At 43.7% G+C, this 26428-nt stretch overlaps 1 protein-coding gene across 1 annotated transcript in view; it reads left to right on the top strand.

Annotated features, from left to right (window-relative positions):
• LOC134346946 (TSC22 domain family protein 4-like) overlaps positions 1-26428 on the top strand; it is a 99663-nt gene that overhangs the window by 9386 nt on the left and 63849 nt on the right. Inside the window, exon 3 of the mRNA XM_063048830.1 lies at positions 4367-4545. Coding sequence (XP_062904900.1) covers positions 4367-4545 — 179 coding nt within the window. The remainder of the gene's footprint in view (positions 1-4366; positions 4546-26428) is intronic.

Below are 26428 nucleotides of genomic sequence, written 5' to 3'. Positions count from 1 at the left end.
CCAGTGTGCAAAAGACAACAAGCTGTACAAATACAAAAAGAAAGTTTAAAAAAATTTGAGAGCACAAGATGGAGAGTCCTTGAAAGTGATCCTTGTACCAGTGAGTCCCCTTGTGTATTCTCTTAGGGCCTTCCCCCTCTCAGAATTTGGAATATGTTTTATTGGATTGCAGACTTGTCTGCTTTCAGAAGAACCATCCCACTTCAGTTGATCAGCCAAACCCAAGTTCCTCATCCCCAGTACAACTGCAGCAAATCTCTTCAGAATTCTCTTTGTCCTTCCTAAAATCTTATGCCTGGTCGTGAAGTGGTAAGATTGCAGAGATTCAACGTGACATCTTAAACTTTGACAAACATGTATAGATATGTGTAGTGGAGAGTATATTGACTGGTTGCACCACAGCCTTGTATGGAAGTATCAATGCCCTTGAACAGAGAATCCTACAGAAGTAGTGGATACGGCCCAGTCCTTCACGGGTAAAGCCCTCACCACCATCGAGCACATCTACAGGAAACACTGCTGCAGGAAAGCAATATCCATCGTCAGAGACCTCCACTACTCAGGACATTCTCCATTCTTGCTTCTGTGATGATGAAGGTGGTTCAGGACCCTCAGCCTCACACCAACAGGTTCAGGAACAGTTATTACCCCTCAACCATTAGGTTCTTGAAATAAAGGAGAAGACTTCACTCAAATTCATTTGCCCCATCATTGAAATGTTCCCACAACCAATGGACTCTCTTTCAAGGACTTTTCATCTCAAGTTTTCAATATTTTTGTGCTTATTTCTTTTATTATTATTTCTTCTTTTTGCATTCGCACAGTTTTGTCTTCTGGATGAATGCCCTGGTTGGATGGTCTTTCATTGTTTGTTATAGATTTATTCAATATGCCCACAAGAAAATGAATCTTGAGGTTGTATATAGTGATGTTAAAGTTGCAAGAAAAAGTTCTGTGAGCCCTTTGCAATTACCTGCGTTTTTTGCATTAATTACTCAAATTGTGGTCTGATCTTCATCAAGTCACAATAATAGACAGACATTCAGCCTAAACTAATAACGTACGAACAATTGTACTACTTCTCATCATTACTGAGTACACCATTTAAACTAGGTTTAAAAATGTATGTGAACTTCTGGGGTAATGCCTTCTTCAAAAGTTATTTGGAGTCATGTGTTCCAGTCAATGAGATGAGATTGGAGGTGTGGTTTCTGGAGGTGTCCTGCCCTTTTTAAAAAAAAAAATGGAGGTACACAATGTCAGGTTCTGACAGAGCCAACGCTTCTCAAGAAAGATCTGTTTATCTTCACCATGTCTCAAATAAAACAACTTTCAGAGGACCTTAGAGGAAGAATTGTAGAGATGCATGAAGCTACAAAAGCATTTCTGAAGACCCAAGTGTGCATGAGTCCACAGTAAAAGACATTGTCTCCAAATGTTGGAAATTCAGTACTGTTGCTACTCTCCGTAGGAGTGGACGTCCTGCAAATATCACACCAAGAGCATAACATACGATGCTGAAGGTAGTGAAAAACAATGCAAGGGTAACAGCAGAAGACCTGTAGAAATCGCTGGAGCTTGCTAAAGTCTCTGTTCATGAGTCCACTGTAAGAAACGCAGTGAAGGAGAATGGTGTTCATGGAAGAAACCACTGCTCTCAAAAACAAAACACTGCTGTACATCTCAAATTTGTAAAGACCACCTGGATGTTCCACAGCACTTCTGGGACAATGTTCTGTGGGCAGATGAGATAGAAGTTAAACTTTTCGGCAGAAATGCACACTGCTATGTTTAGAGGGAAAGGGGCACTGCACACCAACACCAAAACCTCATCCCAGCTGTGAAGCATTGTGGAAGGAGCATCATGGTTTGGGGCTGCTTTGCTGACTCAGGGCCTGGACAGCTTGCAGTCATTGAGGGAACAATGAATTCAAAATTGTATCAAGACATTTTATAGGAGAATGTCAGGGCAGCAGTTCATCACCTGAAGCTTAATAGAAGTTGGACGATGCAACAAGACAGTGATCGGAAGAGTAAATCAACAGCAGAATGGTTTAAAAAGAAGAAAATTTGTGTTTTGAAATGACCGAGATCAGAGTCCAGATCTTAACCCATTTGAGATGCTGTGGCATGACCTGAGAGGGCTGTTCATGCAAGGTATCCCAGAAATATTGATGAACTGAAACAGTTTTGTATGAAGGAATGATCTAAAATTCCTCCAAGTCAATGTGCAGGACTAATCAACAGTTACCAAAAATTTTTGGTTGAAGGCTTTGCTATACAAGGGGGGGGGGGGTCACACCAGTTATTGAAAGTAAAGGATACCATACTTTTCCCAACAAATATATGTGATATTGAATGACTTTTCTCAGTAAATAAGTGAACAAGTGTAAATTTATAAATTTTTTTGAGTTTATTTAATCGAGTTCTCTTTATAAAGCACTGGTGAGGTCTTGGAGTATTGTGAGCAGTTTTGGGTCCCTTATCTAAGAAAGGATGTGCAGACATTGGAGAGGGTTGGAAGGAAGTTCACGAAAATGATTCCGGGATTGATATTATAACAGGAGTGTTTGATGGCTCTGGGCCATCACTGGATTCAGAAGAATGGGGTGGGGATCTATTGAATGTTGAAAGGTCTTGATAGAATGGATGTGGAGAGGTTTTTTTTCCAATGGTGGGGGAGTCTAAGACCAGAGGACACAGCCTCAGAATAGAATGGAGGTGAGGAGGAATTTCTTTAGCCAGAGAATGGTGAATCTGGAATTCATTGCCGCAGGTGGCTGTGAAGGCAATATCATTATACTTAAGGCAGGGGTTGACAAATTCTTGATTTCTCAGGGCATAAAGGGATATAGGGAAAAGGCAGGAGATTGGGCTGAGAGGGATATGGAACATGGCAGAGCAGACTCGATGGGTCGAATTCCCTAATTCTGCCGCTATTACTTATGGTTTTTTGTCACCATATACAACTCTGAGATTTAATTACTTGTAGGCATATTCAATAAATCCATAATTGAATAAACTCCACTATAGATTTAACGGAAGATCGCACCAACTTGGGCATTCAACCATAGTGCAAAAGACAACAAACTGCAAATACAAAAAAAGAAAGAATTAATAATTAATTCATAAGCAATAAATATAGAGAACATGAGGTGAAAAGTCGTTGAAAGTGAGTCCATAGTTTATGGCAACATTTTCAGTGATGGGGCAAATGAAGATGTGATTTGATGCAAGCGATACATTTCACTGCATGTTTCAGTGCACATGTGACAGATAAAGTTAATCTTCAAGCACGAGTTGTAGTTCCAAGTATCCTAACAGCAGAGTCTTGAAATTACACTTCACTGAGGAAGGGGTGTGAATGTGGAATATGTCATGGAGTGGAGAGTGGTTTGGAGGGGGAAGTGAGGAAGAGGCTTAACCCCCATACATACTGCTTAGACAGAATGGCCTGTTTGTGTTGTTCCTCCACAGTACATGCCTCCTGAGTGTATGCTCGTGCCCTTTAGATGAAAGGCTTCAACCCAGGACTGTCCGTTGTACGGTAGTGTAGTGGTTAGCGCAACACTTTACAGTACCAGCAACCCCAGTTCATTTCCTGCCACTGCCTGTAAGGAGCTTCTCCCTGTGACTGCATGAGTTCCCTCCCATAGTCTAAACACATACCAGTTGGTAGGTTAATTGGTCATCGTAAATTGTCTCGTGATTGGGCTATAGTAAATTGGGGGTAGCCCACCCACTTGAAGGTTTGACGTGTTGTGCGTTCAGAGATGTTCTTCTGCACAGCACTGTTAGAACATGTGGTTATTTGAGTTGCTGTTGCCTTCCTGTCAGCTTGTACCAATCTGATCATTCTCCTCTGACCTCTCTCATTAACAAGGCGTTTTTGCCCACACAGCTACTGCTCTCTGGATGTTTTTTGTTTTTTTACCATTCTGTGTAAACCCTAGAACAGGAGTTTCCACAGACCCCTCGGTTAATGGTAGGTGTCTAAGGCATGAGGAAAGGTTATGAACCGCTGCTCTAGAGACTGTTGTGCCTGAAAATCCCTGGAGATGAGCAGCTTCTGAGATGCTTAAACCACCCCGTCTGGTGCCGGCAATCATTCCGTCGTCAAAGTCACTTGGGTCGTGTTTCTTCCCCATTCTGATGTTTGATCTGAAAAACAACTGAACCTCTTGACTGTGTCTGCGTGCTTTTATGCATTGAGTTGCTGCCACATGATTGGCCGATTAGATATTTGCATTAATGAGCAGGTGAAGCTAATAAAGTGGCCACTGAGTGTAAAATTCAGCCCACCTCCAGAAGCCCAGGTCTGCCAGGGTAACCCTTTAAAAATTTTTCTGCTTCTCCCACCCCACAGTTTTCTGAGTCTCGATCCACACCTGCCTCGCCAGTCCTGACTCAGGACGCCAGTGCTTTCAGGAAGACTCGTGTCTCTGAGGTCAATGGCGCCAGCTCACTCCGCTTCATCTCGCCCATGCAGACCCTTGCCAGGTCAATGCTGTCGGTTGGGTCACACCAGGAAAGCGATGATGACAGGTAAGGACCTTTTCTTTTCCCTGTTTGGCAAGTGACTGAAACTACTACTGCAGAAGTACTCTGTACCATGTGTTTTAAAAGGTGGCATCAGACAAGGTCTCAAATTCCAGGTATTTCCTGTCCAATATGGGGTGAAATCTTGGCAGATGCTGGAATCTTGAGCAACACACAAGATGCTTGAGTCACTCAGAAGGTCACGGCAAAATCTGTGGAGGGAAATAAACAGTTGGTATTTTAGGTTGAGACTCTTCATCTTTTTAAGTTCTTGGTCCTTCCCTTTCTTTCTCACCTCTATACTGATTATCTCCCCTCTATTCTTCAGTCCCAATGAATGGTACAATTTAATATCAGAGAATGTATACAGTATACAAACTGAAATTCTTACTCTTTTCAGATATCCCTGAAGCAGAGAGGAAAAAAAACCCAAGAATGAATGACAGAAAAACGTTAGATACCCAAAGCCCCTCCTCCCCCTCCCACACACAAGCAGCAGCAAAAGCATCAACCCTCCCCCCCACTTTCTCCATAAAAGCATCAACCCCCACCACCCAACATGCAAGCAATCGCAAGCTCCCAGAGACCATGATCTAGAGTCCTTCAAAAATCACTGTCCATCCCAACACTTTGACATCTCAACAGGCCTTCTCTCTCACCAATGAGGGAGACAGCAATATTGCCCTTGCCACAACACAAGGGGAGACCAACAGCTCGCTGTTTCGATGTTACAATTGGCGGCGTTGCTTATTCGAGTTCCCCTGACTCAAGAATCAGCAGACTCTCACCATCGAGAGAGAGTGTTCAAAAAGTTCAAATTTATTTATCAACATATGTAGATGTCACTACAGACTATCTTGAGATTCCTTACACACACAGACTGGCAAACAATCAATGTGCAAAATGAAACAAACACTGCAAATGAGAACAAATAAATAGGTAAATAGATAATACTGAAAACGAATTGTGGAGTCCTTGAAAGTGAGTCCATCGGTTGTGGAATCAGTTCACTGTTGCGGTGAGTGAAGTTATCCACTCTGGTTCAAGAGCCTGATGGTTGTAGGGCAGTAACTGTTCCTGAAGCTGGTCATGTGGGACCCAATATAAACTAAAGACTGCTGAATTGTTACTGATTTGCCTGTTGCTAAGTGCTTTCTCTAGGATAGAAACAGGCCTGGTGGGTTTATTAAACTTGGCCTTTCGAACTTGCCTAATAGTGGTTGCTTAGTGTCATCCTGAGAGGTAGGTGGGGTCTCTGTAACATGGCAAACATACAATAGCGCTCTTAATGGGTTACAATGGGGAGTCAAAAGAGTCTGGAATGTAGAGCAACAAACTGTGGCAGGAACTCAGCGGGTCGGGCAGCATCTGTGGAGGGAAATTGACAGTCAATGTTTTGGGTTGAGCCACTTCATCTGGACTAAAAGATAGAAGGGAGGCTGTCATCATCATCATCATCATCATGTACAGTGTCATATGACATAGGTGATCATGGTCCCATAATTGTGATTGTTCTTGGCAACATTTTCTGCAGAAGTGGTTTGCCATTCAAAGTTCAAAGTAAATTTTATTATCAAAGTACAGATCTGTCATCACATACAACCCTGAGATTCATTTTTCTGTGGGCATACTCAGCAAATCTATGGAATAGTACCAATAACAAGATCAGTGAAAGATCAAGCAGAGTGCAGAAGACAATAAAATGTACAAATGCAAATATAAATAAATAGCAATAAATAATGAGAACATGAGCTAAAAGAGTCCTTAGAGATCATTGGTTGTGGAGAATATCTCAATGGGTGGACAAATGAGTGTAGTTATCTCTTTTTCTCAGGAGCTTGATGGCTGAAGGGTAGTAACTGCTCTTGAACCTTGTGGTGTGAGTCCTGAGACTGTTGTACCTTCTATCTGTTGGCAGCAGCGAGAAAAGATCATGGCCTGGGTGGTGAGGATCTCTGATGATGAATGCTGTTTTCCTACGACAGCTTTTCATGTAGATGTGCTCAATGATTCGGGGGGTGGGGGGTGCTTCTTCTGGGCAGTGTCTTTACAAGACGAGTGACCCCGGTCATTATCAATAGTCTTCAAAGATTGTCTGCCTGGGGTTAGTTGTCACATAGCCAGGACTTGTGATATGCACCAGGTGCTCATACAACCCCTCCATACCTGTGGCTTCACATGACCCTGATTGGGGCACTAAGCAGGTGTTACACCTGGCCCAAAGGTGACCTGCAGGCTAGTGGAGGGAAGGAGCGCCTGACACAGCCTTTGGTGGAGATGACTGTCCACTCCGCCACACAAGAAGGGAGGTAGCTAATGCGAAGGATAGGAGGGAAGGGGTGGGGCAAGAAGTGTGGATTACCTTCTTGCTAGCCATTTTAATTCTCTTCCCCACTTCACTTAACTTCACTTGTGCCATCACTGAGACTTGAGACTCTTCATCTCATGTTCTCGATATTTTTTTGCCTATTTATTTACTTTTATTGTTTCTTTCATTTTGTATTTGCATAGTTTCGTGCCTCCTGCACTCTGGATGAATACCCAGGTTGGGTGGTCTTTTATTGATTCTATTATGGTCGTTATTCTATAGATTTATTGAGTATGCCCACAAGAAAATGAATCTGCTATGGGGGGAGGCTACTGCACAGGGTCAAAGTAAGCTGCTGAGGGTTATAAAATTAGTCAGCTCCATCATGGGCACTAGTCTCTGTAGCATCCAGGATATCTTTAAGGAGCGGTGCCCAAAAAAGTCAGCATCCTTCATTATGGTCTCCAGTCACCCGACATGTGCACTTTTCTCATTGCTACCATCAGGGAGGAGGTGCGGAAACACTTAATGATTCAGGAACAGCATCTTCCCCTCTGCCATCTGATTTCTGAATGGACATTGAACCCACGAACACCACCTCACTACTTCTTTATTTCTTTTTCTTTTGCACTACTTATTTAATGATTTAGTACATATAATTCTGTTTTTTTTCCTCTCTGTTATCATGTATTGCATTGTACTGCTGCTGCAAAGTTAATAGGTTTCATGCCATGTGCCAGCGATGTTAAATTTGGTTCTGATCTCAGTGTTGTATATAGTGAAGTATATGTACTTAGATAATAAATTTACTTTGAACATTTTTGCACCAACACGTCTGTCCTCGGCCTGTACTGCTGCTAATTTGAGGCTAAATGCAAATTAGAGAAACTTTGGCTGTCTATTTCCCTCTATGCTTGTTCTTGAGCTTTCCATAATGGATCTAGTAAAGGAGCTCGGGATTAGTCATGGCTCTGCTCTATTCAGGCTAAGGTAATATCCTGCATCACAGTGGAAATCTTGGCATGCTTGCAGGTCCTGTTTTCAATTTATTTAAGGCTCCCTTAAGGCTCCCTTAAAACAAACATCTTCCTCGTTGTTGCGCGAACAGACTCACCGGAGAGAAGTACATGCAGATCAAAAGTAGTTTCTTTATTAGAAAGAATGATTCACAACAGGCTTCATATTGAGACCCCTTTCAGAGGAAAAAGGCCTGTTTGACCCAACACTATACAACATTTTATATGCTAAAGATCACTGGACAATTCTATATTTACAAAGCTTCCTTTGATCTGTGCACCACCCTCACACCTCCCTCTTCGTATCCACACTACAGACACCCAAATGACACCCAATTACACGTAACCTTCATACCAACCTCTTTGCATGCACACTACAGCCATCCAAATAACGAATTTAAATCAGCATTGTCTGGACTTCCAATTAACTGTGGTTGGTGGTTCTTGGGAACCTATTGTTCAGAGCTGTATTTTAGATTTTAATCCACAGTTCATAATTGGATCTAAAGGCGGGTGGCTGAAGTTATTTGCTATATGCGCTAACCCCACAGAATGCTCCAACACTCCTGAAAGCCAAACCCGAACCCCAATCCAGTGCCAACACGAGTTACTTTCTAACAGGCCAAGGTTTGAATTGGGAGGTAGGCGTAGGCAAAGGGTGCTTAATCTGCCCTTCACCAGGAGACATTGAATCTGCTAGGGCGGGAAGCGAGATCAGATGGAGAGGGAATTCCTGCCACTGATAACATGCTGTTTGATAGCAGAAACTGCAGGCGTGGGTGTGCGTACGTGCACGTTGCTTGAAACCATTGTGCCTTCAGTCAGAATCATGCTGCTGCAGGCTGGAGATCTGTTTAAAGCTCGTGTAAGAATGACCTTACAGCAGTATATTCTGCTTGAAAGAAAACGTGTTTTTATGAGCAGCACACGCACGTAAAGGAAGGGGGAAGAAGTCAGAATAAGAAATCCTGCTTTTTGAGAAGGGGAAAAACCCCTCAAAGCCTTCCTGGGAAATCCGTCAAACAGTTCGTCTTTCAATTCCTCTTCCCAATCCCATTCTGTCATGTGAGTCCATGGCCTCCTCTACTGCCACAATAAAGCCACACTTCATATTCCGTCTGGATAGCCTCCGACCTGAAGGATTGAACATCGATTTCTCAAACTACTGATAATTCCACCCCCCCCACCACCACTCACCATTCCCCATTCCTGCTGTTCTCTCCCCACTCCTGGTGAACACAATCCACCAGAGATGCAAACCCATGATCCCTGGGATTGACGGCTGCCTACCAGAAATGGTTCCAGTAGGCTTAGTAACTAAGCCACATGTGAAGGCTGGGAGCTGGACTTGGTTGTCAGAGGCAATTTGAGATGTGCAGCATTGGGAGCATTTAATAGGTAGTGGGATAAGCTCCCCTGGCTATGACAACCTCCACTCACTGTTCATTTGGTAGTCCAAAGGTCTTCCAAGCTGCACAGCTCCATCACCTTCCCTGACAGTGCATTGCAGCCATCTGGCTCGAAAACTCTGGTCCAGAAACCTCCCCAAAGCCTCCGCTCCCACCGTGTAGCAATGTCTGGCTGTATTTGCTGTATTTCTCCACCCTGGGGAGAAAAAGACCATGATCATCCACCCCAAAGAAGGAATTTATTTTTACAAAGCAATGTCGGGATATTTCAAAGTCCATGAGGTGCAGCATCTCAAGATGTCAGCTTTCCATTTCTCTCAACAGATGCTGTCTGACCCACTGGGTTCCTCCACCAGTTTTCTGTTGTACTTGAGAGTATTGGCCTAGATCAGGGGCTCCCAACCTGCTAAAGGTATTGGCCTATGGCATAAAAAAGGGTGGGAACCCCTGACCTAGGCCATGGATTAAATTCTTTGGAGTCTGTGATATTGGTTGAGACCCTCCAATTTTGTTTTTCCGTAGTGGATCCAGCAAAGTTGCAAAGGGCTGTTTATTTCCTTGGCGATACAGTGTGGAGTAAGCCCTCCTGGCCTTTTGAGCCACGCCCCCCAGCAACTCCCAACCAACATGATTGACCTTACTCTGATTATGGGACAATTTACAATGACCAATTGACCTAATCTTTGGACTGTGGGAGGAAACTGGAGCACCTGGAGAAACCCATGCATTCCATGGGGAGGACGTACAGAGACTCCTTATAAGACGGCACCGGAGTTGAACTCTGAACTGCGGAACATCCCAAGCTATAATGGCATCGCGCTAACCACGACACTACCATGGCGGCTTTGCTCTGTATAGGCCAAGCCGTTGACTTGCATTGCAGTGGAAATCTTTGCATGCTTGTTGTCAGTATATTTAATGCACCACTCCCTTGAGACCAGCAATTCCCCCATTAACACCAAACCTCGAACCCATTGCCAACACAAATTAGTTTCTTCACTGGTCAAGGCTTGAGTTGGGGAGGTAGGCGTTAGCACAGGGTGTTTAATCTGCCCTTCACCAGGAGACATTGAATCTACTAGGGCGGGAAGTGTGATCAGATGGAGAGGGAATTCCTGTTGCTGATAACATGCTGTTTGATACTGCAGACGTGCGTGTGTGTCTGTACATGTGTGTTTCTTGATGTCCTATTTCAGTTGTCCATTGACTAATGACCACTCTCCCACTTTCCCAGCAATTTAAAATGAACTTGTTTCCTGCCTTTCCCAGTTCCTGTGAAGGATCACGGGGCCAAAACAACTGTCTTTGTACAGTTGCTGCCTCATCTGCTGTGTTTTCTTATAACTTAGTGTCTTTTTTTCCATTTTGGATCTCTGTGATATTAGTTAATGCATAATTGTTGGGCCAAGACATCTGAAATAATTGTTATTTTTGATTGAGATGGCAGTGTTGGACTCCCTCAGTATTGCACTGGAATGTCACCTTTATTTATGAGGTCTTGGGACTAGAACCTGTGATCTCCCAACTTAAGAACGTGATTCACTGACTGGAGGTAGCGGGTAAATTTCGATAATTGCCCCCCCCCCCACCATTCCCTTTTCTGTTTCCTTCTCTCACCTTATCTCCTTACCTGCCCATCACCTCCCTCTGGTGCTCCTCCCCCTTCCCTTTCTTCCATGGCCTTTCGTCCTCTCCTATCAGGTTCCCCCTTCTCCAGCCCTTTATCTCTTTCACCAATCAACTTCCCAGCTCCTTACTTCACCCCTCCCTCTCTCCTGGTTTTACTGATCACCTGCCACCTTGTACTTATTCCACCCCTCCCCTCCCCTTCTCAGTCTGATTTCTCCCCTACCTTTCTAGTCGTGAAGAAGGATCCTGGCCCATAACAGCGTCTGTTTGTTCTCTTCCGTAGATGCCACCTGACCTGCTGAGTTCCTGCAGCATCTTGTGTGTGTTGCAACTGATTCACTGAGCCCAACCTGGTGCTTGTATAAAGTATGTGAAATGCAGGGGAACAGACTTGGCCCAGTTTGGGAGTATTGGTTCAATACTGTCACACGTAGTTGGTTTTAGGGATTACTTCATCCCATCAGTGCATCAAGGTATTAGATCGTCCTCATCCACAACCTATGGACTCGCTTTCAAGGACTTTTACAACTCATGAATTGAAACAAAATAATTCTGATTCCCATTCCCATTCCAATGTGTTGATCCTTCGTCTCCTTTTGTGCCAAGATGAGACCACCCTCAGGGTGGAGGAACAACACCTCATATTCCATCAGGGTAGCCTCCAACCTGATGGCATGAGCATTGATTTCTCCTTCCAGCAAACTTAAACTCCATTCCCTCCCTCCTTTACTTCTCACCTGCATATGAATTTCCCCTGAGTCCCCTCCTCCTTCCCTTTCTCAAACGGTCAATTCTTCTCTCCTATCAGATTCCTTACTCTCCACCTGGCTTCACCTATCACCTTCTAGCTATTCTGCTACTCCTCCCCTCCTCCTTTTAATTCAGGCATCTCCCCCTTCCCTGTCAGTCCTGATGAAGGATCTCGGCCCAAACTGCCGACTGTTTACTCTTCCCTTAGATGCTGCCTCCAAGTGTGTTGCTCATGTTCTTAATATTTATTACCTATCTATTACTACTTTTTAAAATATATATTGGCATAATTTGTTTTTTGCACATTGGTTGTTTATCCATCCTAGCCATGTGTACAGTTTTTCGTTGATTCTCTAGTGTTTTGTGGTATTTACTGTGAAAGCCTGCAAGAAAGTGAATCTCAGGGTAGTACTGTATATTATGATGCATATGTACTTTGATAATAAATTTAGAGTACTTCAAAATTTACATTCCTTAACATTATTATAGCCAGGGATGGTAGTGGCGATAAGCTCCCACTTCCTATTAAATGCTTCCAATGGAACTGTTTCTACTGACGGGAGAAGGTGCAAAGGCAGGTTTACTGGTGTCTTAAAACCAGTCGCTTTGGGCAGATGGGGCTTGTCAGCCGTGGTTGGCAGCTCATCCAGGAGAAGGAAAACTCTGATCTCAAACCTCTGCTGCCTTGTGGCTATGCCTTAAGGGAAAAATCCAGAGCTGGAGTCCCTAAGGCAGTCCTACTTAAGTTCAATGGTGACTGGCAGCTCCTGGTGCCAAACTTTATCGGTCTCTGCTATTCCTTTGGGTTCATCAGCTGTGTGGAGAGTGGGAGCTTGCTACATGGGCAACAGCTTGCTCTCCATATCATACTGCCCGGGCTTGGGTATCTAGACAGATAGGATGCAACATTCCTGGTCAACCCTGACTGATGGAGGCCTCTGCACTTTGAACCACGAGGGAAAAGCAATACCAGAATGCAGAATAAAGTGTTACAATTACAGAGAAACTGCAGTGCAGATAAAGAATAAAGTGTAAACCATCACTGACAAAATAGATTGTGACATCAAGAGTTCATCATTAACGTATTAAGTGACATATAAAGTACACCGCTAACTTATTAAGAGGTCTGTTCAAGAATCTTATAGCAGCGGGATCAAAGCTGTCCTTGACCCTGGTGTTAACGTGTGTTTCTGTGGTTGTGTCAATGCTATTAATATATCCATCGCCGTCCACCAGAAGTAGAACTTCTCATTGGCCAAGCATTTAAATACCTATTCTCGTTCCAACGTGTTAGTCCATGGCCTCTCCTTGTGCCATGACAAGGCCACCCTCAGGTTGGAGGAGCAACAACTTGTATTCCATCCGGGTAGCCTCCAACCTGATGGCATGAATACCGAAATGTCAACTGTTTATTCAATTCCATAGATGCTGCCAAACCTGCCGAGTTCCTCCAGTATTTTGTGTGTGTTGCAATATATCGCAGTTCCCGGTTTCACAGACTTGACAGGCTCCTTTCTCCCCTATTCGTGCACAAGGTGGTGGAAATGTTTCCAGTTAAATGCCCTGACTTGTATTTTGCACATGCATCACAGCATTACTTTGGAAGACTGAAGTGTCCAGATTAGGCCAGACCAAGCGGTTGCATTGGACATCAAATTCTTTTTGAAATAGTTGCTTCCTCAGAATTTTGTTTATGATAGACTGCTTGAAGCTGAACATAGATATAATTTCAGACTACTTATATCATGCAGGAATTTGGAGAAACTAAATTAACTTTTACTGAATTACATACCGATGCTGATGCTTTGCAATAGCTCAACTAAGCTAAAAATGTTTTGTTGATGATTTTCATTTGTACTCTGTGTCTGAGGCTTCTTGTTTAAGTGTCCAACAATAATCAGCCAGCATTGATGGATTCCAGTTGTCCTGATACCGTTTCTCCATGACCACAATGTCCTGGTGAAACCTTCCACCATGCTCGTCACTGACAGCACTAAGATTTGCAGGGAAGAGTTAAAAAAAATACACGTGGACTAAGATATTAACTGTTCTGTGCTATCACCAGTGGGATCATCAGTTGATCTGCCACCTGTCTTCAGGAGTTTCGGCCCGCTTATGATCAAGACTCCCTCGAGGTGGTGGGCCAGCAGTGCTAAAGCACCACCTCCCACTGGTGAGCTTAAAAACTTGGCATCTGCCTCTATCAGTCACTTCCATCCAACAGATAGTCTGCTCTTCAGGTGTCTATGCAACTACTGAAGGGTTTGCAAGATATGTATACACTGTCTAACTATCTGCCCCTCTGGACATACTTGGCCCACACCCATGCTGATCCTTTCTCTGCTGCCTCAGCTACAGCCCTGCTGGTTGACTTGATCTCTCTTCTAGTGAAGCCAAGATCACGCAGCCACTTCTGGAAAGTGAACACAATAAACCCACAGCAACCTACTTTGAATGGATAGCATGAGACCTTCCACCCTCTGTCTCTGCACTCTGATCTTAATTCTGCATACTTGGTTAAATTGCGCTCATGGGCTTCATCGATGTTGTCTTCCTAGGGGACTGTGAGTTCACCAATAACCACTTCCCTACTGGTGTCAGACCATACGATTATATCTGGACGCAATGTGGCGAAAACTACGAAGGGTCTCGGCCTGAAACGTCGACTGCGCCTCTTCCTATAGATGCTGCCTGGCCTGCTGCGTTCACCAGCAACTTTGATGTGTGTTGCTTGAATTTCCAGCATCTGCAGAATTCCTGTTGTTTGCTCTGGGAAACTGCCTTTCCCATCCAGGTCGGCCTTGACACACCAATCATTGGCTGAAGTCTAAATGGGAATGCAGAAAATGAATCTTTAGTGACATGATGCACTTCATGGTTTTGTGTGCTTGAAGCATGTTCTCAACCAGCTGCATGTAGTTTGGTGCTCTGTAGTTGCCAAGAAAATTTTCAACAATATCCTTGAATGCCTTCCATGTGATTTTCTCTGGTTCCACTAGAAGTTCTTTGAATTGCCTGTCATTGATGACTTGTTTGATTTGTGGACCAACAAAACTGCCTTCCTTAATCTTGGCATCAACTATTCTGACTTGAATTATGAATTAAAATAACAAAATTATGCGATTTTAAAAAATGCTGGGTAATAGGGAAATTTCATGGTGATTTTCCTGATCCTGATCCATGGTGATTTGCCCAGAGTCCATAAAATGAACCCAGAAGTATTCAGGAAGCAAAGTCTTTGTTGTCCAGTGTAATAAACATTGGCTGCAGCTCATAATTATACCTCTTCTGAGGATAAATTTGACACAGCTATTGAAAACAAGCCCTTTAGGCAAACAAGTTCATGTTGACCATCATTCTCCCATTTACAGTAATGGTACTTGGATTCAATTTGTATTTGTCCCACACAGTCTCATTGACCCCTGCCCTGCCCCCCCCCAAGAATCTATCACTCACCTGCAACCTAGGACAGTGGTTTCAATATTTTTTTAATGCAATGGACCAATATCATTAAGCAAGGGGTCCATGGACCCCAGGTTTGGAGCCCCTGTCCTAGGTGCAATATACAGTGAACAATTAACTTACTAACCTGCACATCTTTAGAAACCACAGTACTTGGAAGAAACCCTTAAGACATGGGGGCAGAATTTGGCTATTCGGACTAGCAAGTCTTCTCCGCCAGTCCATCATGGTTGATTTATTATCCCTCTGAACTCCATTCTCTTGCCTTATCCTCGTAAGCTTTGACACCTTTGCTAATGAAGAATCTATTGACTTTGACTTTAAGTGCACCCAATTGTTCTCTGGCAAGGATGTGATCGGTAGGTGGGAAGCCTTCAAAGGAGAAATTTTGGGAGTGCAGAATTTGTATGTTCCTGTCAGGATTAAAGGCAAAGTGAATAGGAATAAGGAACTTTGGTTCTCAAGGGATATTGAGCTCTGATAAAGAAGAAGAGGGAGTTGTATGACATGTATAGGAAGCAGGGAGTAAATAAGGTGCTTGAGGAGTATAAGAAGTGCAAGAAAATATTTAAGAAAGAAATCAGGAGGGCTAAAAGAAGACATGAGGTTGCCTTGGCGGTCAAAGTGAAGGATAATCCAAAGAGCTTTTACAGGTATATTAAGAGCAAAAGGATTGTAAGGGATAAAATTGGTCCTCTTGAAGATCAGAGTGGTCGGCTATGTGCGGAACCAAAGGAAATGGGGGAGATCTTAAATAGGTTTTTTGCGTCTGTATTTACTAAGGAAACTGGCATGAAGTCGATGGAATTAAGGGAAACAAGTAGTGAGATCATGGAAACTGTACAGATTGAAAAGGAGGAGGTCCTTGCTGTCTTGAGGAAAATTAAAGTGGATAAATCCCCGGGACCTGACAGGGTGTTCTCTCGGACCTTGAAGGAGACTAGTGTTGAAATTGCAGGGGCCCTGGCAGAAATATTTAAAATGTCGCTGTGTACAGGTGAGGTGCCGGAGGATTGGAGAGTGGCTCCTGTTGTTCCGTTGTTTAAAAAAGGATCGAAAAGTAATCCGGGAAATTATAGGCCAGTAAATTTAACGTCGGTAGTAGGTAAGTTATTGGAGGGAATACTAAGAGACAATCTACAAGCATTTGGATAGACAGGGACTTATTAGGGAGAGTCAACATGGCTTTGTGCGTGGTAGGTCATGTTTGACCAATCTATTGGAGTTTTTCGAGGAGGTTACCAGGAAAGTGGATGAAGGGAAGGCAGTGGATATTGTCTACATGGACTTCAGTAAGGCCTTTGACAAGGTCCCGCATGGGAGGTTAGTTAGGAAAATTCAGTCGCTAGGTATACATGGAGAGGTGGTAAATTGGATTAGACATTGGCTCAATGGTAGAAGCCAAAGAGTGGTAGTAGAGAATTGCTTCTCTGAGTGGAGGCCTGTGACTAGTGGTGTGCCACAGGGATCAGTGCTGGGTCCATTGTTATTTGACATCTATATCAATGATCTGGATGATAATGTGGTAAATTGGATCAGCAAATTTGCTAATGATACAAAGAATGGAGGTGTAGTAGACAGTGAGGAAGGTTTTCAGAGCCTTCAGAGGGACTTGGACCAGCTGGAAAAATGGCCTGAAAAATGGCAGATGGAGTTTAATACAGTCAGGTGTGAGGTATTGCATGTTGGAAGGACAAACCAAGATAGAACATACAGGGTTAATGGTAAGGCGCTGAGGAGTGCAGTGGAACAGAAGGATCTGGGAATACAGATACAAAATTCCCTAAAAGTGTCGTCACAGGTAGATAGGGTCTTAAAGAGAGCTTTTGGTACATTGGCCTTTATTAATCAAAATATTGAGTATAAGAGCTGGAATGTTATGATGAGGTTGTATAAGGCATTGGTGAGGCCGAATCTGGAGTATTGTGTTCAGTTTTGGTCACCAAATTACAGGAAGGATATAAATAAGGTTGAAAGAGTGCAGAGAAGGTTTACAAGGATGTTGCCGGGACTTGAGAAACTCAGTTACAGAGAAAAGTTGAATAGGTTAGGACTTTATTCCCTGGAGCGTAGAAGAATGAGGGGAGATTTGATAGAGGTATATAAAATTATGATGGATATAGATAGAGTGAATGCAAGCAGGCTTTTTCCACTGAGGCAAGGGGAGAAAAAAACCAGAGGACATGGATTAAGGGTGAGGGGGGAGAAGTTTAAAGGGAACATTGGGGGGGGCTTCTTCACACAGAGAGTGGTGGGAGTATGGAATGAGCTGCCAGACGAGGTGGTAAATGCGGGTTCTTTTTTAACATTTAAGAATAAATTGGACAGATACATGGATGGGAGGTGTATGGAGGGATATGGTCCGTGTGCAGGTCAGTGGGACTAGGCAGAAAATGGTTTGGCACAACCAAGAAGGGCCAAAAGGCCTGTTTCTGTGCTGTAGTTTCTATGGTTCTAATTATATTGCCTCCACAGTGGCAATGAATTCCACAGATTCACCACCCTCTGGCTAAAGACCTCCTCATCCCTGTCCTAAAGAGACATCCTTGTATTCTGAGGCTGTACTCTCTGGTCTTAGACTACTCCAGTATTGGAAACATCCTCTCTATGTCTATTCTATCTCGGCCTTTCAACATTGGATAGGTTTCAGTGAGATTCCCCCATTCCTCATTCTTCTAAACTCCAGCAAGTACCGACCCAGAGCCATCAAACACTCTTTGTATGTTAACCCTTTCATTCCATGGATTATTCTTGTGAACCTCCTCTGGTTCCTCTCCAATGCCAGCACACCCTTTTCTCAGATGAGAGGCCCAAAACTCCAAATGCCGTGGAGCCATTACATCTTTGCCTTTATAGTCCTCTTGAAAGTCTTTCATGGCTTCTAATTCAACCCCAGATTTGTGGGATCCAGCTTCTAAAGGGTAAGGAGCTTCTAGAGCATTTGACGCAGACATGTTAATTGTTTGATTTCAATGAGGTCTCCATGTGGATACAAGAAGAACACACAGACAGCTCCTAAGGTCAGGATTCAAGCCGTCTAAGGAGCTCTACTAGATGTGCTGATGTAGCCATCTTAGCACAGTAACCAAGAGTTTGGTCAAAAAGGGAGGTTTTATGGAGAATCAAAATCATAATCAAGTTTAATATCAATGGCATATATTGTGAAACTTGTTTTGTGGCAGCAGTTCATTGCAACACATAAAAAGCTAAGTCACAATAAGAAAAATAACGTATGCTGTATTACATTAAATAAGTAGCACAAAAAGAGAACAAAAAAAAATAAAAAGAATAGTGAGGTTGTATACATGGGTTCATTATCCAATCAGAAATCTGATTGTGGAGGGAAGAAGCTGTTGCCTTTTTGAGGCATCGCTCCTTGAAGATGTCCTCGATGCTGGAGAGGTTAGTGCCCATGATGGAGTTACTGAGTTTGCAAATTTCTGCAGCTTTTTCCATTCCTTGTGCAGTGGACCCATCATACCAGATGACGATGCAATCAGTTAGAACGTTCTGCATGGTACATTTGTAGAAATTTGGGAGCATCTTTGGTATCATACCAAGACTCCCCAAACTGCTAATGAAATGTAGCCGCTGTGTACCTTCTTTGTAATTGTGTCAATATGTTGTTGGGTCCAAGATCTTCAGAGATGTTGACACCCAGAAACTTAAAACTGCTCACTCTTTCCACTGCTGACTCCCTCAATGAGGACTGGTGTGTGTTCCCTTGGCTTCCCCTTCCTGAAGTCCACAGTCACTTCCTTGACATTGAGTGCAGGGTTGTTGTTGCAACACCACTCAAATACAGTAGCTGATCTATCTCTCTTCTGTACACCTCCTCATCACCATCTGAAATTCTGCTAACAATAGTTGTATCATTGGCAAACTTGTAGATGCCATTTGAGCTCTGCCTAGACATGCAGTCATGTGCGTAGATAGAGTAGAGCAGTGGGCTAAGCATGCATCCTTGAGGCACACCAGTGTTGATTGTCAGTGAGAAGGAGATCTGCACTGACTCTGGTTTCAGATGAGGAAGTTAAGGATCCATTTGCAGAGGAAAGTACAGGAGGTGTACATTTTGGAGCTTGTTGATTAGTACTGAGGATATGATGTTGAAGCTGGAGCTGTAATCAATAAACAGCAGCCTGACGTAGGTATTGCCATTGTCCAGGTGACCCAAGGCCAAGTGGAGAGCCAGTGAGATTGCATCCGCAGTAGACCTGTTGTGGTGATAGGCAAACTGCAGTGGGTCCAAGTCCTTCCAGAAGTTGATTTTGACCATGACCAACGTCTCCAAGTACTTTATCACTGTGGATCTGAGTGCCATTGGGCAGTAGTCATTGAGGCAGCTCACCCTGTTCTTCTTGAACAGGGTATGATTGCCATGCATCTTGAAGCAGATGGGAACCTCTGCAACAGTGAGAGATTAAAGATGTCTTTGAACAGTCATGCCAGTTGGTTGGCACAGGTTTTCACTGCCCTACTATGTACATCATTAGGGCATTATGCCTTGGGACGGTTCACCCTGTTGAAAAGTGTGACATCGATCACAGAGGTGCAGTCGAGGAGAAGTTTGAGGCAGCTGGTGATTGTGGGCCCAGGCTAGGTCTGAACTGCAAAAGCCTAAGGGGAGGCTGGGGAAAAAGAGATGGTCGAAGTTGTGGAGCAACTTGGGGGAAAATGTGGTAGGCATTTAACAGCAGAAACCTTCCTCTAACATCTTATCATCAAAGTGTGAGTGAGTGTATAGATAAACACGAGATTCTGCAGATGTTGGAAATCCAGTGTAACACACAAAATGCTGGAGGAACTCAGCAGATCAGACAGCATCTATGGAAATGAGTAAACAGTCGACATTTCTGATCGAGACCCCTTTTTCGACTGGAAAGAAAGGGGGAAGATGCCAGAATAAAAAGTTGGGGGTGGGGAGAGGTTAGCTGGAAGGTGAAAGGTGAAGCTGGGTGCATTGGACAGGTAAAGGGCTGGAGAGGAAGGAATCAGATAGGAGGGGAGAGTGGACCACAGGAGAAAGGGAAGGAGGAGGGAACCTAGGGGAAGTGATAGACAAGTGAGAGGAGGTAGGTGGGGAGAGTGAGGAAGGAGGGGGAGGAGAGTTGTTTTTTTTTCAAACCAGAAGGGAAAATCAATATTCAGGCTACCCAGACAGAATATAAAGTGTTCCTCCTTCACCCTCATCATGGCACAAGAGGAGGCCTTGGACCGACATGTCAGAATGGGAATTAAAATGTTGCCATCGAGAAGTTCTACTTTTGGTGGATGGAGCGAAGCTGCTTGACGAAGTGGTTTCCCAACCCCCTACCCATTTACAACGGGCCTCACCAATGCAGAGAAGGCTGCATTGGGAATACCAGATACAACAGACGACCCCAGCAGACCTGCAGGTGAAGTGTTGCCACACCTGGAAGGACTAGAGGTGAAGTGACATGACTCACACTGAAGTATCACGGATGTCCTTTTTTAGGGATGGGTTGCTGGGAGTGTATAATTTTTGGAGATGCAGATCATCTTCCAGGAACTGATGGTGTGCAGTAATTGACAGTATCTGATTGTAGGGTATTATTCTCAGAACTGATTTTACTATATCCCTGCCACATTCTGTTTTACATCAGATAATCTAATCAGTAGCACAAAGGGAAAAACTAGTTTGGAAAAAAAAATGCAGACAAGAATTTTCTTGTACGATTATTATTATGCAAAGAGAGTGTGACTGAAATCTTCGGTACTGGGTGGTGAAGGTTCATGATCTGGAGACATTTTAGCTGCTACAATGTGCCTTTCCAGGTATGTGCTGTTATATGGGTCAAATCATATGGTTTAGTTTGGGTAGGGCCAAGGTCAGGGTGTTATATTTTATTGCCAATTTGTTCCATTAGTTTTTAATCAGAGTGTTGAAGCTGGTTCAAAATTCAAAGTAAATTTACAAGGGGTGATTGAAAAGTTCATGGCCTAAGGTAGAAGGAGTCAATTTTAGAAAACCTAGCACATTTATTTTTCAACTGAGTCCCCTCCTACATTTACACACTTAGTCCAGCAGTCATGGAGCATACGGATCTCGGACCTCCAGAAAGTGTCCACAGCAGGGGTGATTGATAAGTTTGTGGCCTAAGGTAGAAGGAGATGAGTTATACAGCTCTTGTTACATGCACCTGCAGTTCAACTCTTTGAGTGAAAATGTAGGAAGTTTGAAGTTAATAACTCATCTCCTTCTACTTCAGGCCACAAACTTATCAATCATCCCTGCTGTGGACCACTTCCTGGAGGTCCAAGACGCCGACTTCTACAAAGAAGGGATCCGTATGCTCCACGACCGCTGGACTAAGTGTGTAAATGTAGGAGGGGACTATGTTGACTATGTTGAAAAATAAATGTGCTAGATTTTCTAAAATTGACTCCTTCTACCTTGGGTCATAAACTTATCAATCACCCCTTGTATGTATATGTCATCATATACTACCTTGGAATTCATCTTCCTGCAGGCAGTGGACTCCCCCCATGCCAGTGTAGGTTCCTGGGCTGCGTTTGAGCTCCTGAACATGATGAGCTTAAACTGAGGCTTTATAAGGCACTGGCAAGGTCTCACCTGGTGTACTGTGAGCAGTTTTGGGCCCCTTATCGAAGAAAGGATATGCTAACATTGGAGAGGATTCAGAGGAGGTTCACTAGAACAATTCTGGGAATGAAAGGCTTATCGTATGTGGAGCAACTGATGGCTCTGGGCCTTTACTTGCTGGAATTTAGAAGAATGAGGGGATCTCATTGAAACCTATTGAATGTTGAAAGAACTAGATAGAGTAGATGTGGAGAGGATGTTTCGTACATGTTTTTTTAAATTACAAATTTGTTCTTTTGGTTTTTAAGCAGCAGGTTGAAGCTGGTTCAAAGTAAATTTATTATCAAAGTACATGTATGTCACCATATACTACTTTGGGATTCATTTTCTTGTGGGCATTTAAAGGAAAATAAATAAATACAGTAGGATTTATGGAAAAAGCTATGCATAAGCAAAGACTGACGAACATCCAATGTGCAAGTAACAAAAATAAACAATACTGAGAACGTGAGGTGTGCGGTCCTTAAAAGTGAGTCTGTAGGTTGTGGAATCAGTTCAGTGTTGAGGTGAGGGAAGTTATCCATGCTGGTTCAGGAGCCTGATCATTGGAGAGGAACAACTGTTCCTGATGCAGGCGGTCTTGTTCTGATCTGAACCAGTATCAGGTTTATTACTAATGATCTATGTTGTGTAATTTGTTGTTTTGCCACAGCAGTACAGTGCAATACATAAAAGATATTACTATAGCTTTACAATAATAAATATAAAAAACTAAATTGTGAGGCAGTGTTCATGGATTGTTCAGAAATCGGATGGCAGAGGGGAAGAAGCTGTTCCAGAATCGTTGAATGTGTGTTTTCGGGCTCCTGTATCTCCTCCCTGATGGTAGCAGTGAGAAGAGGGCATGACCTGGGTGATGGGCATCCTTAATGATGGATGCTGGCGAGACCCCTGATGGAGCTGACTAACTTTACAATCCTTTGCAACTTCTGATCCTGTGCATTGGTGCCTCCATGCAATCTGCACTATGGGGTTTGATCTGTATACTGGCACGCAGTTAGCACAAATAGTGACTCACCTGGTTCAGTGGGGACTTTGGTGTTTACGTACTCCCCCATGCCAGTGTATGTTTCTGGGCTGCATTTGAGCTCCGGAACTGGACACTTCACCTGTCAATTTAAGATGAGCTTACACTGAGGCTTCATAAGGCACTGGTGAGGTCTCACTTGGAGTATTGTGAGCAGTTTTGGGCCCCTTATCAAAGAAAGGATATGCTGGCATTGGAGAGGATTCAGAGGAGGTTCATGAGAATGATTCCGGGATATGAGGAGCGATTGAAGGCTCTTGGTCTTTACTTGCTGGAATTTAGAAGAGTGAGGAGGGGATTGAGTGAAACCTATTGAATGTTGAAAGACCTTGATAGAGTGGATGTGGAGACAATGTTTACTATGGCAGAGAAGTCTAGGACCAGAGGCACAGCCACTGAATAGAGGGATGTCCATTTACAACAGAGACGAGGAAGAATTTCTTTAGATAGAGTGTGGCAAATCTGTGGAATTCATTTTTAATGTGTTAAGTTTGCCCCCAATTCAGAACAACCTTATCAACAGGGAGAGAATGATGTTTGCATTGAGGACCTTTTCTGCTCCACTGGGGAGTTGATCATGGTGAATCTAGCACCTGCAGAGGTAGAGTTTTTAGGCAGTGTTGGTTAAACTCCTGGCAATCTGCTGTGTACATATCACCACCCACTCACTGTGCCTCAATAACTTCAGTTCCTTTTGTGTGGAGTAAATACATGTGCCTTGTTGTACTTAACTTGGTTTCTTTCCAAAAGTTCTGTGAGATTTGAATCTTAGTTCCCATGAAAGGTGCATTGTCAGTCCCTTTACAGAGAATAAAATTACATGTCAGTAAGAGGAACAAGTGCCATACCTGCCCCTACACCACCTCTCTCACTACCATTCAGGACCCCAAACAGTCCTTTCAGGTGAGGCGACACTTCACCTGTGAGTCTGCTGGGGTCATCTACTATATCTAGTGTGGCCTCCTGTATATAGGTGAGACTTGATGTAGTTTGGGAGACAGCTTATCTGAGAACCTTCACCAGTTTGCCAGGAAAAGAGGATCCCCCAGTGGCCACCCATTTCAGTTCTATTTCCCATTCCCACTCCGTCATGTCAGTCCATGGCCTCCTCTACTGTCGTGATGAGGCCGCACTCAGGTTAGAGGAGAAACACCTTGTATTCCGTCTGGGTAGCCTCCAACAAGATGACACGACCATCAATTTCCCGAACTTCTGTAGTCCTTCATTCCCCATTTCTGTTTCCCTCTCTTGCTTTCTCTCCTTACCTGCCTATCACCTCCCTCTGGTACTCCTCCCCCTTTCCTTTCTTCAACGGCCTGTCCTCTCATATCAGAATCCTCCTTCTCCAGCCCTTTATCTCTTTCATCAATCAACCTCCCAGCTCGTTACTTCATCCCCTCTCCCTTTCCTGGTTTCACCTATCACCTACTGTGTTGTACTTCTTCCTCCCCTCCCTCAATCACCTTCTTATTCTGACTTCTCTTTCTTTCCAATCCTGAAGAATTGTCTCAGCCCAAAATGTTGGCTTTTCCATAGATGCTGCCTGACCCGAGTTCCTCCGGTGTTTTGTGTGTGTTGCTCTGGATTTCCAGCATCTGCAGAATGTCTTGTGTTTGTGAAACTATACGTCAGGCCTGGGTTCAGTTATACTGCCTACATTCACTGTGTAAGTCCTACCGTGGTTTGTCTTCATAAAGTCAACATGAAAGTCCATTTGTCATTCTTCAGCCAATTTTTCCAGCTGGTCCAGATCTTGAAATGTCCTCGCACAAATCTCTACCTTGTCACCTTGGTTTTTGGGAGTTCTTGTGCAGCATTCCCTAAAGGTTAGTTTGCATTTAGAACAGAAATGAAGAGCAATTTTTAGATACAGAGAGTGGTGAATCTATGAAATTCTTTGCCACAGGCAAAAGTGGAGGTCAGATCATTGGGTATATTTAAGGCAGAGGTTGATAATTGATTATTCGGGGCTTGAAGGGATATGAGAAGGCAGGAGATTGGGGCTGAGAGGGAAAATAGATCAGCCATGATGAAATGGCAGAATAGATTTGATGGGCCAAATGGCCTAATTCTTATTTGTCACATGTACATCTAAGGGGGGAACGTCGACTCAGACCATGAGAGGCCTGCGTCGGGTATTTTCATACCTTACAAGGTGCAGATTGGAAGTCTATGTGGGGCACCACTCTTCACACAGACACTAGAGCAATGTGTGGTTAAGTGCCTTGCTCAAGGGCACAAACACGCTGCCACAGCTGAGGCTCGAACTAGTGACCTTGAGATAACTAGACGAACGCCTTAACCACTTGGCCACATGCCTGTACATCGAAACATACAGTGAAATGCGTCTTTTGCATCAAATCAAATTGGCAATGATTGCGCTGGGGGCAGCCTGCAAGTTTCGCCAACATGGCATGCCCACAATTTATTAATCCTCTCCGTGTGTCTTTTTGGAATGTGGGAGGACGCTGGAGCATCTGGAGGAGATCCACTCAATCATGCTTTACTGCACCAACAGTAAGATCGGTGTTTGATTCCTGTTGCTGCCACTTAGCAGTTTGTACGTTCTCTCATGAACATACAGGTTGCTAACTGACAATGGTAGGAATCAAACCCTGATCTTCCTGCGGCTGCTGTAAAGTATGACGCTGACCACTACGCTACTGTGCTGCCATATGTGCCATCATCCTCTCCTTTCCCCAGAGTGAATGACCCAACCTTTGTAACAGCAGTCGGTGCCTGACTCCTGTGTTGCTGTGGTTCAGGTTCTATCAGTGCACAATCCATCCCCCTCGTTATCTACCCAAGCCCAACCAGTGCAGGAGAAGCCAGGTTTATACCAACGGATAGAGAGCAAGAATCCAGCATTCAAAGCATCCTCCACCGTGTACAAATAGTGGAGACGCCACAGGGATTGGGTGTTTCTACCATCAGGCGGGAGACTCTAGAGCGTAAAAACAGGAATGGTCAAGATGGAAAACAGTTTCTTCCCTCAGGCCACTAGGCTTCTGTACCTGAATGTACCTAATTTATGCATTTTACTTTATTTATGTGTAATTCATCTGTGTATATTTTATCCTCACTTTCCCAAGTCACTGTGTGTTATGTGTACTATGGTGCTTTACACCCTGGTCCAGATAAACATCATCTTTGGCGGTATACATGTACTGTATATAGTTAAATGACAATAAATCAAGTCAGCCCAGCAATCAGTGTGGGGAAATACAAGCTTATCCATGTGTAGAAGAAAAAGTGGGAAAAGCTGAGTAACACATACGACATGCTGGAGGAGCCCAGCAGGTCTGCCAGCATCTATGAAGAGGAATACACAGTCAATGTTTCGGGCAGAGACCCCTTTTCAAGTCAGGGCCTGAAACATCGACTGTTAATTTCCTTTTGTACAGGGTTTCCACAAACTCCTTGCTTAATGGTGTTGGTCCATGGCATAAAAAAAGAGTTGGGAACCCTTTTTATATAGATTCTGCCTGACCTGCTGAGTTCCTCCAGCATTTTGTATGTGTTACTCTAGGTCTCCAGCATCTGCAGAATCTCTTGCGTTTGAGCAAAGCTCAGTATTTTTACAACAGTGCGAGGCTGGAAAATATTGACGTAGACTTGTTGATGTTATACACAAGTTGCTGAAAATTAACCTGCAGGTTC

This window comes from Mobula hypostoma, chromosome 5 (genome assembly GCF_963921235.1).
Source record: "Mobula hypostoma chromosome 5, sMobHyp1.1, whole genome shotgun sequence".
Classification (NCBI taxonomy): domain Eukaryota; kingdom Metazoa; phylum Chordata; class Chondrichthyes; order Myliobatiformes; family Myliobatidae; genus Mobula; species Mobula hypostoma.
This window is presented reverse-complemented; position numbering and strand designations above follow the sequence as displayed.